General features: G+C 39.3%; 1 protein-coding gene across 2 annotated transcripts; it reads left to right on the top strand.

The window, feature by feature from the left end:
* On the top strand, nt 1-13178 carry tfap2b (transcription factor AP-2 beta). Of its 2 annotated transcripts, none has more exons than XM_016282920.1 (7): nt 1-134; nt 2894-3346; nt 4574-4631; nt 6154-6373; nt 6671-6789; nt 7203-7344; nt 11986-13178. In XM_016282920.1, exons 1-7 carry the CDS (start codon nt 54-56, stop codon nt 12281-12283), a joined length of 1371 nt encoding a protein of 456 aa, XP_016138406.1. In that variant the 5' UTR covers nt 1-53; the 3' UTR covers nt 12284-13178. The 2 variants fall into 2 exon arrangements, with proteins under 2 accessions (XP_016138406.1, XP_016138407.1); XM_016282921.1 differs by lacking the exon at nt 1-134 and adding an exon at nt 1982-2291.
* Nucleotides 13179-13884: the final 706 nt, after the last annotated feature.

Here is a 13884-nt window from a genome sequence, read left to right as displayed (position 1 = left end):
GAGAGAGAGAGAGAGAGAGAGAGAGAGAGTTGAGATCTTCACTCTTCACATGAATGCACTCGTTACGCAGGGATCAGCGCGCGAACATGCTGTGGAAACTGGTGGAAAATGTCAAGTATGAAGATATATACGAGGTAACGAGAAGACAAACTGCATCCACATCTGTTTTTTTTCACTGTATGATTTATATAGGCTAACGACAAAAAATTACGTTGCATTTGGTCGTGTTACATTTTTTCTAATAGGCTATGTTTTGTCTCTTGTTGACAGGAGGTTTATTCTGGTTATATAAATAAGGGAAAAAATCAAATGATAAACGTTTGATTTAGAAGAATTTTGTCATAGGCCTACTCATTCATTTTCTACCCAATTGCTTGTGTTATTTTTGTATTAACAATGTAGTGATTTTAGCAGGTTACTTTATTTCCTTTAAAAGTAGGAAATTTAGGAAAAAACTAATTTTTCCTTTGTTTACAGAAGAGCTTTTAATATTATAACTTTACAAATTCTGGAATTTGTAAAAGAAAAAAAAATCTGTAATTGCTTTGTCAAAAAAAGAGGCACGTTTAAATTCTCTATTTTTACACTTTAATATTGTTTGTATTTATGTAAGGTGATGTTTAAAAAAACTGTCTAAAAAGAGTTAGCATAAAAAAACAGATGGGGGGGGAAAAAAAAGAAAATGTCAATGTTTATATGCACTGAAAAACTTCTCGCATTATTTTCTTGAGAGCCTGCCATCGATTTATTAATAAGAGAATCGCAGAATCTACCGAAGGAGAGGACGCAGTGTCACGCGTGGGAGTCCCGTGGATTCCCCTGAATGGGCTCGAGCTCGTGGGAGAGACTCGTGGTGGTTTTTGGAAAAGCCTCGCGGGATGCCGACCCGGAGAGTCACACATGGCTTTTCTCTCACAGTCAACCGTCACGCGTGTAATTAAACACTTCGACCCCAGTCCGTGAAATCGACCATTATACGAGCTGTTTAATGGGGCACCATTAGTGGAGGACTTTAAACTGTCACCCGGTGCAGAAACAAACAAGCAAAACTTTTAAAACTTCATCTTTTTTTCAGACACTCATTAGGGAAGGTTTAAACCGCGATGAGTGTTTTATCATATTAGTGTAATATTGTTATCGTGAAGTTCATGTTTTTGTTGACCAGAGACCTGGGCCTGGCTTTTCTCTCACAGTCAACCGTCACGCGTGTAATTAAACACTTCGACCCCAGTCCGTGAAATCGACCATTATACGAGCTGTTTAATGGGGCACCATTAGTGGAGGACTTTAAACTGTCACCCGGTGCAGAAACAAACAAGCAAAACTTTTAAAACTTCATCTTTTTTCAGACACTCATTAGGGAAGGTTTAAACCGCGATGAGTGTTTTATCATATTAGTGTAATATTGTTATCGTGAAGTTCATGTTTTTGTTGACCAGAGACCTGGGCCTGATTAAACACACATGCATGTGAAACTATGGTGAGTTTGGAATAGGAAGGGCGAAGGGCATAGTTGTGGTACATAAGCTCCAAATAACGCTTTTTATCAGATATATAGGCTGTTATTTATTTAGCCTAAATGAAGTAACATTAGTAGCCTACCCTATATGGTGGAATCCAATTTTGCTATTGTGAGTTTGAATTGCTATGGTGAGTGTGATGTATTTAATGCATATGAAAGTATGTGAGTATATAGTGCTTGTGAATGAGGCCTCTGTCCATCTGCCTCAAAGCAGCTGATTCCGGCGATTCGTTTGTTCTGGCTGGAGATAAATGGACTGTGCACACACAACAATAACATAAAAGGCAACAATAGCAAAAGAAAGAAGTCCGGACCCGTGCATGCCGGACCTCAAACAGAGAGGGGTACAACAGAGCACGAGAGTTTCCTCCTCCTGAATGAACGTCACTTACAGCAGCAGCGCCTTCACGCTCCGCTGCTCCCCGCTGCTTTAAGTATGCCCGCAATATTAGAGGAGTCATGAATAACAATTATTCTGAGGAGGAGGTGTAGCGAGGCGAACGGACGGAGCACCGCACTCTGGATCAGAGCGCCGGATCGGGAAGAACAGAACCGAGACCTGGAGGAACAAGTCTGTGTAGGAGAAGCCATTTGAGCTGAAGTGGAAAAAAATCCAGTTTTTGCTCCGTGCGGTCATGAGGAGTTGAGAAAGGAACGCGTTTTTCTTCAGGCGAGCGTGTGTCGCGTTGTCGCGTTGTCGCGTGTCCTTCTGCTCTGAACGAGCTCGCGTTTTTTCGTCCAGATGTTAGTGCACACCTATTCCTCCACGGTGAGTCTGAGAACAGCGAGAAGAATACTTTCTTGTAGCTGCGTGGTAAAAAGGTGGCATGCGTGTTTTGCTTATGTTGCGAGCTTACCCTTACGAAAATCAACCATGGTTTTATTGTGGTTAAAGTGTAGTAACCATCGTTTTTTTGGCGTATTGATTACCATTTGTATAGCTAAAAACCGTTTTAATACAAATACTATGGTTAAACTATGGTTAGTGTAGCAAAACCATGGTTACCATTGTTTAATTATAGTAAACCATCGTTTTTGGCTTTATTTGTGGTAAAACCATGGTTAATTTTCGTAAGGGTAGTAATTTAAAACCTGCGTTTATGTCTCGTTTTAAAAATGTTTTGTTAAGTTACTACACATGAATCAGTCCGAAAATGCAAATATTTTGAAAGCTTTTGTACTTTATTGAATCACAGCGGGCGCAGATATATGCTATAGTCTATAAGCTTCTATTTAATACTCTTTCGATGTCGTTGGATTCGTTCCAGTAGCCATTCAAAACATCCAGAAAGATCATTTATTTTTAAAAATGAGAATATTAAAACAAATGGTTGGTTTGTAATCGTATTTATATTCTTTTCTCGTTTGAAGGACCGCCATGATGGGGTACCGAGCCACAGTTCCAGACTGTCCCAGCTGGGTTCGGTCTCTCAGGGTCCGTACTCCAGCGCTCCGCCGCTCTCTCACACACCTTCCTCGGACTTCCAACCTCCGTACTTTCCGCCGCCGTACCAGCCGCTGCCGTATCACCAGAGTCAGGACCCGTACTCACACGTCAGTGACCCGTACTCTCTGAACGCTCTTCACCAGCAACAGCAGCACCCGTGGGGCTCCCGGCAGCGGCAGGACGTGGGCACGGAGAGCGGAGCTTTACTGCCGCAGCCTCGAGCCTCTTTACCGCAGCTCTCGGGTCTGGACCCCCGGCGGGACTACACCGTGCGCCGACCAGACGTGCTGCTCCACTCCACGCATCACGGGCTCGAGGTGGGGATGGGAGATGGTCTGTCCCTTCATGGCCTGGCGCACGGCATGGAGGATTTGCAGGTTGGTTATGATTTTTCTTTCTTGGTTTGGACAATAACCTCTTTTGTCGGGATGGAAATTGCACAAAGACGTGTAGTAAATCATTAAGAATGTTAACATTTTAAAAAATGCTGGTTTGTTTCAACCCAACTTTTGGGTTATACATTTAATGTAAAAATGTAACCCAACATCTGGGTTAGTCCATATTTGACCCAACATTGGGGTAAAACGACCCAGCATTTTTTTTAGTGTAATAGTGAACTAACGTTTAACGATTTGATTTAGGTTATTTTTATCTTGTATTCTAAATAATTGCAGTAGCTCTCTTTGACATAATTCTGTATATTTTCAGGGTGTTTTCTGACCTGTTGACATTTTTTGAGACAAGTTACAAACATTTTTATCAAATTAATATTTATCAAATAACGGAATCCAAACTAAGTAGCCTATATTTAGTAGGCTAATAGTAGTAGAGCTTGCTTGTTATCTGTCGTGGTTGTAATCACATTTTGGTTTTTGAAACTATATTTGTACGTTATAAATAATATTTAAAAGCAATAACGTTAGGCTTCTGTTGAGGAAAACTAGCCTACTGTTTAACTTAAAATTATTGTTGCAATGGCTAAAAATGAAAACTTCACCCACCTTAAATCTGTTAAGCCATGCTCGGTTCACATTTCTAACCATCTGTTTTTTATTAATATATCTCTGCACACATCATATCTAATTTTCGTCAGTTGACAAGTTTATGCGTTCAGCTGACTGGACAATGACTGTCTGCCTCTCCACCCAAAATGATTATAAAACGTAGCCTAACTGACATCGGGTTTATTTTCATTTTTCAATAAAAAATAAATACATTTTGTTAAAAAAATTTTTATTTTTATTTAATTAAATTCAGATTAGTTTACGTTTCCTGACTAGAAAATACCATTAAAAATGCATTCAGAAAACTTACATGGAACATTTTATTTTTGGACGAATTGTTAGTGAAAACAATGGTATGCGTCCTAAACTTAATTAAAAATATTTTTTTCAATTGCTAATGTTCACTATTTGGATCCAAAAATGTTTTAATAATAATAACCCTGGACTGGAAATTTGTTTTATTTATTTATTGATCGATTGATTTATTTTTGTCTAAATCTGTCTAAATTTACTAAACAGAAGGTCATTGTTCTGAAGTTATCTGAACTTGTATAATTGCTGTAGCGATGTAAATGTTTACTCATTATGCTGCCTTTTTAGGCTATGGAGGACGCAAACAACGGGATGAACATCCTGGATCAGTCAGTCATTAAAAAAGGTACGTTAGAAAATGGCTGGAAGAATTATGCCATTGTTGTATTTAATTATTTGGTCATTTCATATTTTTCAACGTTCACTGGGTTTTGGTTAAAAAATGCTGATAGAAGGAATTACTGTTCTATGGATTTAGGGCAAAGAGTCATTTCAGGTGAATACACCTTGGCACACCTTTTCACGCATGCGCTGAAACACATCTGCTATTTAAATGATGTCACCTGCCTATTTTCTTAACCTTGGACGTCCAGCCAAAGCAAGTGGAATTGGAAGCCATTGAATATTTTTAGAATCATATCGTCACCGTTATAATCGAACTGTTATTTGTGTCACTACAAAGAATTTATAGCTTTATTTATTAGTAGCTAATAATCGACCAATCTATCGTCTGTTATAGACTTAGGTTATTATCAGCTGCCTCTTGTCTTTTATGCATTAAAACAGTAGCGCAAATTCCAGATTTATTCATGCCTATCTATTTTCTTTGGGAACATGACTGTTTAAAATCGACATTTAAGCACCACTTTGTTTTGACATATTTACTCCGAGATAAGGCCTCCATGCAGTCAGTAAGAGCTCCAGCAAAACTCCCTGGGCTCGTGTTAATATTTGTCCGTTATGAGGGACGTTTGCCGGTAATTTAGTTAACGGAACACAGGCCTCCCAGAAGAGACGGCCTGTAAGTGGCCGCTGTGATGGATGGTTTTCTGAGCGCGGATCTCGTGAGCTCGTTTAGAGCACGTTTTCTCTATTATCCCCTGTAGAGTTCTCCGCGGGCTCGAGCGCTCGTTACCCCATTAGCGCTTAAGTTAGTAGACGTCGTTTGACGGTCAGCTTGTGGGTTGTGTGTGGAGGGGAGGGGGTGATTTGAAAAATAGGTGGTTAATGTTATTAGCACGTGTGCAAGGCCAATCGATAATATAATAAATGAGCGTAGTAAATAGTGTTGAAATGTCACTGTGGAAACAAAAGCTGATAGGAAAGTGTAACTGAATTGAATAAACGAAAGGACTAAATCTCAGTGCCTGGCAGCATTTCTAAGTGTAATGCTAGCATTTTAATCTTGTTGGAAACTGCAAAACATTACAGCACAAATTGAACCATGCATATGCCTTTATTTTTTTTAACGCCGTTGTTGTTATATATAAAGTTGGTAACATGTTTAGATAAAATAGCCTAATACATTTTATTTAAAAATACTACAGGCTTTCCGCTATGTTTGCATTTATGGACTATTCTGGCTTTCTTTCTATTAAGAAGCTGGAGCACGCGCTGGCAGCTCCGGGCAGCTCTCGAGCTCACGGTGCTTTTATGTGCCAAGATTTCACATTGCATAATATTCCCACAAGCCTGGGCTGTCTGTAACTAGTCTTAGACATTATCTTAAAATAATAACACCTCTCGCTATAGAGTCATTTTGAGAAGTGTGTAACCACAGCTAGTGTTCATATTTCAGTAGGCTAAATGTGAGACTAGGTCTCTATTACACGACGTAGCTCAGTTTTCTGTCTGTTTCTCTCGCACAGTTCCAGTTCCACACAAGAGCGTCGCTTCTCTGATGATGAACAAAGACGGTCTAATCGGCGGGATCACCGTGAACGTCAACGAGGTCTTCTGCTCGGTTCCCGGCCGCCTGTCGCTTCTTAGCTCCACATCCAAATATAAAGTGACGGTCGGCGAGGTCCACCGGCGCCTCTCTCCGCCGGAGTGCCTCAACGCCTCGCTGCTTGGCGGGGTTCTACGGAGGTGAGAGCATCGATAAATCAGCCAGAATCCACATTATTAGCTGAGCAGAGGTCAATGGATTAAAGACAAAAACTTATATTCAATTTGAACGCCAAACATCTGGGTCATGACCACATCTGCAGTGACTGACGAGACGTTGAACAGGCTACGTTGGACGCTGAACAACATTTATTTTTTTGTTTTTGAGAGATTTTTAAATGGCTCCTGCCTAAACATGTCTGATTTAGAATGTTCACTTTTCATGGTGCTTCTTTGCTGTCAGTCCGTCATAAAACACGTCTCTAATTATGTCCTCAGAGCGAAGTCGAAAAACGGCGGAAGATCACTGAGGGAAAAGCTGGAGAAAATCGGCTTGAATTTGCCCGCGGGGAGACGCAAAGCAGCGAATGTCACTTTACTGACGTCTCTAGTAGAAGGTAAAGCAGGACATCTGATTCTTATTTCTCATTTAGATGATCTTTTCCACCGTGTTTGGGAATTCAGGCCCTTCAAATGAAGAAAACAATGGCCAATAATGGAAAACAAGCCCGAATTTTTAGGCTAGATGATATTTTATTGCCTTGGGAGTTTCTCTAATCTGATTTATTTTCCTTAGGCGGTGCAAACAGTTAACAGATGCAGAAGCAGTAAAACGACATTTTAACCAGTACAGCTAATTTCATATAATTATTGTTGTGACTGTCTGATTGTTTCTGCACAGCAATCTTTCATTCGCTTAATAGGCTGTCTTTCCCTCCAGTTCAGTTGCAGCTACAGCTGTAATTTAGTATAAAAATATTTTAAGCGAGTAATTCCATTTCACCATATTGTGTTTATTTTTCATTTCCAGGAGAAGCTGTTCATTTGGCTCGGGACTTTGGCTACATTTGTGAAACTGAATTTCCCACAAAGGCCGTGTCTGAATATCTGAACAGACAGCACACGGATCCAAACGAACTGCACTCACGAAAGAACATGCTGCTCGCCACAAAGTACGTAGACTGCATAACGTCTCACTGCATTGTTTAACTGTGATCTATGCATTCGTTGCTTTCTTTGGAAGCTGGTATAACCGCCCTCATCTGAACAAATGTGTAGCCACATTTCGAGGTGAATGTAGAATCCATCATGGAGTGTCGTTTTGAGAGCTGTCCGCTTAGTGCCTGGTGCGTTTTGACACGTTTAGCTGGTTCCTAATGAGTAAGTTCAGGTCCAGCAGAAACACGCGTCTCTTATCCATCTCAGCCTGGCACCGAGCTAGAAACTCATTATATTTAAGTGAAATGTTTCAAGTCTTAAAGTGCCAGCTTTCCCCTTGAAGTTTTGCCTAAGGTCATCCCTCCTCCCTCGCCTCTCCTTTCACAGTCTGTCTGTCAAAGTCCCGTCAGTCAGCCTTGGGCACTCACGTTCTGTCGCTCTGGAATGGGAGAGAGGGGTGCTGCACTTTCCCGACTGGACAACAAGACTGTTTGTGGTTCTGAGACGCGAAAGCGAATGTGGGTCAAAATCTGACAAGTCCAGACAACTGCAGATGCCGCAGCAGGGCTCTGCAACGCTGCCAGTTGGAGGCATTTGAACTGTTTGTCACAAATGACCTTTTAAAGACTGAAGTGTGATCGTTTGCTCAGATTCTTATTTGAGATTAACATTGCACCTCAAAGCATTGTTATTATGAACACGACACAAGTAGTTTTGGATGCATGCTCTTAAAAAGACAAGAATTTAATACTGTATAAATTAGGCCAACATTTTTTTTTTCTTCATTTGGAAAATGAATTGCTTTTAAATTAACCTTACAAGTTTCAGATATCATAATTATATGAATTACATTTGCTGATCATATAATTATTGGATGTTTAGTGGTCAAGCAGGCAGTTTCAGAGAAGCATGGAGGTCAAATGTTGAGAGGACATTAGTATTAGGCTAAAATATCTGCCTGTATTTTTCTGTATGATTCCCCAAAGCAAGAAAAGCATGAATATTGAGAGCAATGCCTCTTTCAGGAAGTGAAATATGCTGAGAATGGAATATTCCCCAGTAATGACAGATAAAGGCACTCTTCCAGTGAAAGTTAAACTGATGGCTTTATTCTAATTGATGGGCTTTCCTCTCAGAAGCAGAAATATGCAGGCTTTACTCTGAGGATTTCAACTTCAAGTTCTCTTTTTTCTTCATATGTATGGACAGTGAACACTGGAGAGTTTCATTATAGCCTTTTTTTAAAATATATATTTATTTTTGCTCGCAGTGTGATTGGGGGATAAGAAACATGCCTTTTACCCATGATTCTCAGGAACACCACAAAGCGACTGAACTATTGCAAGCTTGAACCTGTCAGAGCACCTGTTATCTGTGTTTTCTATTACTCAAAATAATTATGAGCATCAAGCAATCACATCACCATTATGTGAGATATTGAGATCGACAAACATGGGTTTGATATGAACTAAGGATTTTGTAATATTTTGTAATTGTTTTACTGTTTGATCTCTGTGAGCCTAACATATCCAAAGTTTTTATTTAATATTTTTTTCATTTGATCAATTTCATCATAAATGTCCAAATGCTGAAGTCACAGTGTTTGTAATTTATGGATGAGGGTTTTCAGAGTTGCTATGCAGTGGCTTTGATATTATGTATGAGTTCTCCTTTATAATCAATATTTCACACTCAGTTAAAAGAATATGTAGATTTATATATAAAGAAATAAGTAGGAATATCCATGGCAGTAAAATGACAGTTCTTTTCAGCTTCTTTGGGAGGCAGAAAGGCTTTTTTTAATGGAATCATGGTTGATGTATTTTCCATTTGATTGTTTAATTCAACTTATGACTTAAATTCATTTCTTGAAAAATGTATGCTGTAATCCATGAGCGAGCAAGTCGCATTTCTTTAACTGATACAGAAGATCAAGCACGTCCCTTCTGATATATGTTCTGATAAATGTGAATGAAGAATTTGTCATGCTTGATGTGCCATGAAAAAATGTCATGACATTCTCTGATTGGATCACAGTTGTGTAGATGGTAAAGGAATTGGATAGGACACAGTTAGTGGGATTGATCCTAAAACCCACCTGACTAGTGTTGCTGGAGGCAGAGCATGTCTAGACCCCACACTTTCCCATTAGCAGAATGTTGTGCATTTATTGGCATGTTAAGTCGAAGTTGTTTTCCTACAGAATAAGTACTAAAATATTGTTCCTCCATTCACCTTGTGCAAACAATCAGCTTGAGACCAGCAGCAATAAACACAACAATATCTACAAAACATACAGAAAAAATGAACAGTATATAGTACAAACAATTTTATTAGACAGCATAGATTAAATTTAGCGCAAAATTATATTGTTGAAAGGAGCATTAACATTTACATCACTATTAATTGTGAGACATAAGTCATTTTTGTTCCTGAGTGTTAGGAATATACATTTAGCTTTAAATTACCCAGCAGGCACACAACATCATAAGACGTTGATATTTGGTTAAATCTCGGTTGCAACGTCAGGTGACCAAAATTCAATGTCAGTTCAACATCTAATATCAATGTTAATTTGATGTCCAGTACCGACATCAGCTGATGTTGATATTTGTTGTTTTTAGGTTGTGTAAGCAAAATCCAATGTTATGCCGGGTTCAGACTACACAATATTTTTGTCGGTCATGACAGTCACTGTGTCAGATTTCACGATTTTGATTCCTAAAATCTCGTGTTGTGGACAAGAAACATGTCAGACTACACGTTGCTTCCCGACCATTCATCGCGTGCCGTCTTTAACGACGCGCGTGATGTCATCGAGAAGGCGGAACTAGCGACTGGCTTCCGAAAACAAGAGTGTAAACATTGCTGAAGCGCTTCCGCTATAGTTCACAGCATTTTTCTTTCTTTGTTCTGTCGTGGTAGTCCCTCGATGACACATCATACAGGCAGGAGTACTGTTGCCACAGCTCCACGAACCTTTCGTCCATCTCATAATTCCTCCTAGCAGCACCATCATCTCTCTTTCGTTTTGCCATGTTTGAAACGTGTGTATGAAAGAGCTTCTGTGCTGCTATTGGTCAACGTCACCAATGTGACAGAACTCGTCGTGGACGACGGGGAAAAAAATGAAAAATGCTAGTCTTTCTGTCGTGATGTCATGAAGCATCGCAGTCGCGGAATCGGTTGTCGTCCACTATGACACACTACACGTGCTGAAACGATGGAATCTTGCATCCCGACACCCACTGTCGTTTACGAATCCCCAAGACACCCTACATCAAGCAAATCGTGGCAAAATCGGGGTAAAATCGTGTAGTCTGAACCGGGCATTAAGTCAACGTCAAATTGGTGTCAAATACTGACGTCAACCCGGTTTTCATTCTCAACCCGACGTTAAATTGACATCCTGTGCCTGCTGGTTAACCTCTAATTCGTCATTTAAAGTCCGCATGAAATAAAATTTACAATAATTATTTTGTTAGCACACATTGCTAGTCTTAGTGTTAACAATTAATCCGTGCAAGTTAATCCACTGAAAAAAAATGTTTGTTTTGGTAATCTTTAATCAAAATCTGATAATTTGCTTCCGCTCTGGAATTGCATTCCTTCTCTGATGACGTAAGTTTGACCGCTTGGGCCATGGCTTGGGCAGAAAATCCTTAACCACACCCCTCCAATCATTAGATTTCTGTTAATAACTATTCAATATTCCGTTTCAGTTGGAAATACGTCACTACACTAAAATAAAGTTGGCAGCAACTTCCAGTTCACACGGACTTTAAAGCAACTGTATGTAGTTTTATTTTTGTGACTTTGGAGCCATATATCACTGTCGTAATTACAGTACATAGCTGTACGCACGCATTTGTTGCTGCCGTAAAGCAATCTGCGCCTTTCGTGGAATTTCGTAGCTGCTCAACAAAACTTGCCTGCTACTAGAATAAATCTTTGGGAAAGAAGAAGCCATTCGCCCCATTAAAGGTCACAGTACCATCAGAATGATTTCAAAACCGATATTTCAAAAACTTACATTTGGTTTAATATCTGTAGGCTACTCTCCAGTAAACCCCACATTCTCAGCTGTGGCTGACACTTCTGGCAAGTTTGTTGTTATTAATTAGAAATTGTGGCTTGTTTGTGATAATGGAAACTTACAAAATTCTGAGCTTCATTTGTCTTTCTTGTGTAAATATTTGTGCTACAATGAAGTGTCATGCTAGTTCATCACAGATATTGCATTCATTTTATGGTCTATGACAAAGACTCACCATCTAAAAGAGCCAATAAATAAAACATACATTAGTTTACATAATCACAGCAATTAATCAGAAATGAAGTTCTCAGTCTTATTATTCATATAAAGATTACAAGCCAAATTGTAAAACTTTTAGAGTTATCATAATCTTAAAAATAAAAGCAGTGACTCCATATAAGAACCATTTTGGTTCCCCAAAGAGCTTTTCAGTGAACAGTTATTTAAATAACCATTTTTTCTTCGTGGGTAGAGAAAAATGTTTTTGTGCAATGGAAAGGTTCCATGGGTTTGAAATGTTCTTCGTGGAACCATCAATGCCAGTAAAGAACAATTTTGTAATTTTTGGATTGATAATGGAAAGTTCTGGGTTTCAACTCTGTCTGTCTTCTCTTCTCAGGCAATTGTGTAAGGAGTTCATGGACCTGTTGGCTCAAGATCGCACTCCATTAGGAAACTCTCGGCCTTCGCCCATCCTGGAGCCAGGAATCCAGAGCTGCCTGTCACACTTTAGCTTCATCACACACGGTTTTGGTTCTCCAGCCATCTGCGCCGCCCTCACGACTTTACAGAATTACCTGACTGAAGCCCTTAAAGGCCTCGACAAGATGTTCCTCAACAACCCCACCCCCAACCGACACACACCTGCAGATGGCTCCAAAGGAACTGGAGAGAAAGAGGAAAAGCACAGGAAATGAACTGTGGAAATACGATATCAAGGAAGTCGAGTCATTGGAGATGTTCAGAGATTCTATAAACTCTAGTTTTATGACATTGCGTTTTACATTCTGGGTTGAAGGTGGTGAGTGGACAACAGATCACGGGAAGATGAAAGGAACGATACGATAAAAGAGACTGGAGGACACGAGTCTGCTGTGACACGTTCACCATCTTCATTTCATTCGTGTGCGAGTGTGAAAATATTCGAGGAGTGTTTGTGAGTGTGTTTTTGTGTATCAAAGTATGACATTTTACATGATGTTAGATGCAGGCTGTCCTTTACACACATGCTCATGAATCTAATACCTAATATTTGAGTGTTCATCAGTGTAATGGCCAGCACACAGGAGGACAGGTTTGCTTGGGATACTGGTGGAGACATTTTTAACTACTATATTTAATTATACTTATTAAAATATAGGTGCACAGTTCTGCAATGTTAAGTACATTCCACACAACTTTCGCCAAAACTACACTTACAGTAAAACAATCATCTTCTGTCCATAAAAGTGGTTAAGCAAAAAATTGCCTCCACATAGATTTGAAAGAGACAGAATATTCAAATATGAGATTTTATTGCATTTAGTAATACATGCGGTACAAAGAAATTGAGTGTTTGCCAAAAAGAGGCTGTAAATGTGCAACAAGCATCATGATATTTACATTACAGTCCATCACAGATGTTACATCCAGTATGATTTATGACAAAGATTCACCATCTGACAGCCCATAAAATACACATATACTTTACATAAACAGCAATTCATTAGAAATTAAGTTCTCAGTCTGATTATTCATATAAAGATTACAAGCCAAGATTTAAAACACTGAGATTTTACATTCTTTAAAACACCTTTGGTAGGGTGACCATACGTGCCATTTTCCCAGGACGCGTCCTGGCCAGGATTTCTATATTGCCTAAAATATCTAGGTTTTGGCTTTGTTTGCGTGTGCAGACCGATCGGTGTATGACATCAAAATACCATACAGACGGTTCCTTATGCTTTCAAAAAGCTCTCGAGGTATTTTGATGTCATACACCGATCGGTCTGCACACGCAAACAAAGCCAAAACCTAGATATTTTAGGCAATATAGAAATCCTGTCCTGGGAAAATGGCACGTATGGTCACCCTACCTTTGGCAATATTCAAAAGAGCTTGTCTACTAAATGAACAGGGGGATTTTGTATTTTTGGTTGTATTTCTTTGTATTTGAAACTGCTATTGTTGTGCTGTCTTGGCCATTTGGTTGTGAAAATGTGAGGACATTTTCAGTTAAGTTACTTTTGACATGGCAATCACCTTAGCTGACCAACCGAATCAACTATTTCACTGATAATTCATCTGTTGTTTCTGTATTTTTTAATATATATATATGCTAACATTTACACAGAGCTAAATCAACAAAGAAAACGCATTTTATGGCCTAAATATTGTTTATTTGTTTTACAACCCTACATCAGCTGAATGGAAGCTTGCTTTGACCGAAGAAGAAGAAAAAAAAAAAAAAAGACTTTTGAAAACAGACATAAAAAGGTCTTGAAAAAGGTCCCGGATTTGTGCGCTTTCTTATAGGCTG

Source organism: Sinocyclocheilus grahami, unplaced genomic scaffold (assembly GCF_001515645.1).
Source record: "Sinocyclocheilus grahami isolate Dianchi unplaced genomic scaffold, SAMN03320097.WGS_v1.1 scaffold168.1, whole genome shotgun sequence".
Lineage (NCBI taxonomy): Eukaryota > Metazoa > Chordata > Actinopteri > Cypriniformes > Cyprinidae > Sinocyclocheilus > Sinocyclocheilus grahami.
Note: the sequence above shows the minus strand (reverse complement) of the source record. Positions and strands in the feature narration are given on the sequence as shown.

What these genes read in the sequence shown, in the direction of transcription:
- tfap2b (XM_016282920.1), top strand. Translation starts at nt 54, where the DNA reads ATGCACTCGTTACGCAGGGATCAGCGCGCGAACATGCTGTGGAAACTG. An exon ending in ACGGCATGGAGGATTTGCAG is followed by an intron (nt 3,347 to 4,573) that starts GTTGGTTATGAT and finishes CTGCCTTTTTAG; the next exon opens with GCTATGGAGGACGCAAACAA. An exon ending in TCAGTCAGTCATTAAAAAAG is followed by an intron (nt 4,632 to 6,153) that starts GTACGTTAGAAA and finishes TCTCTCGCACAG; the next exon opens with TTCCAGTTCCACACAAGAGC.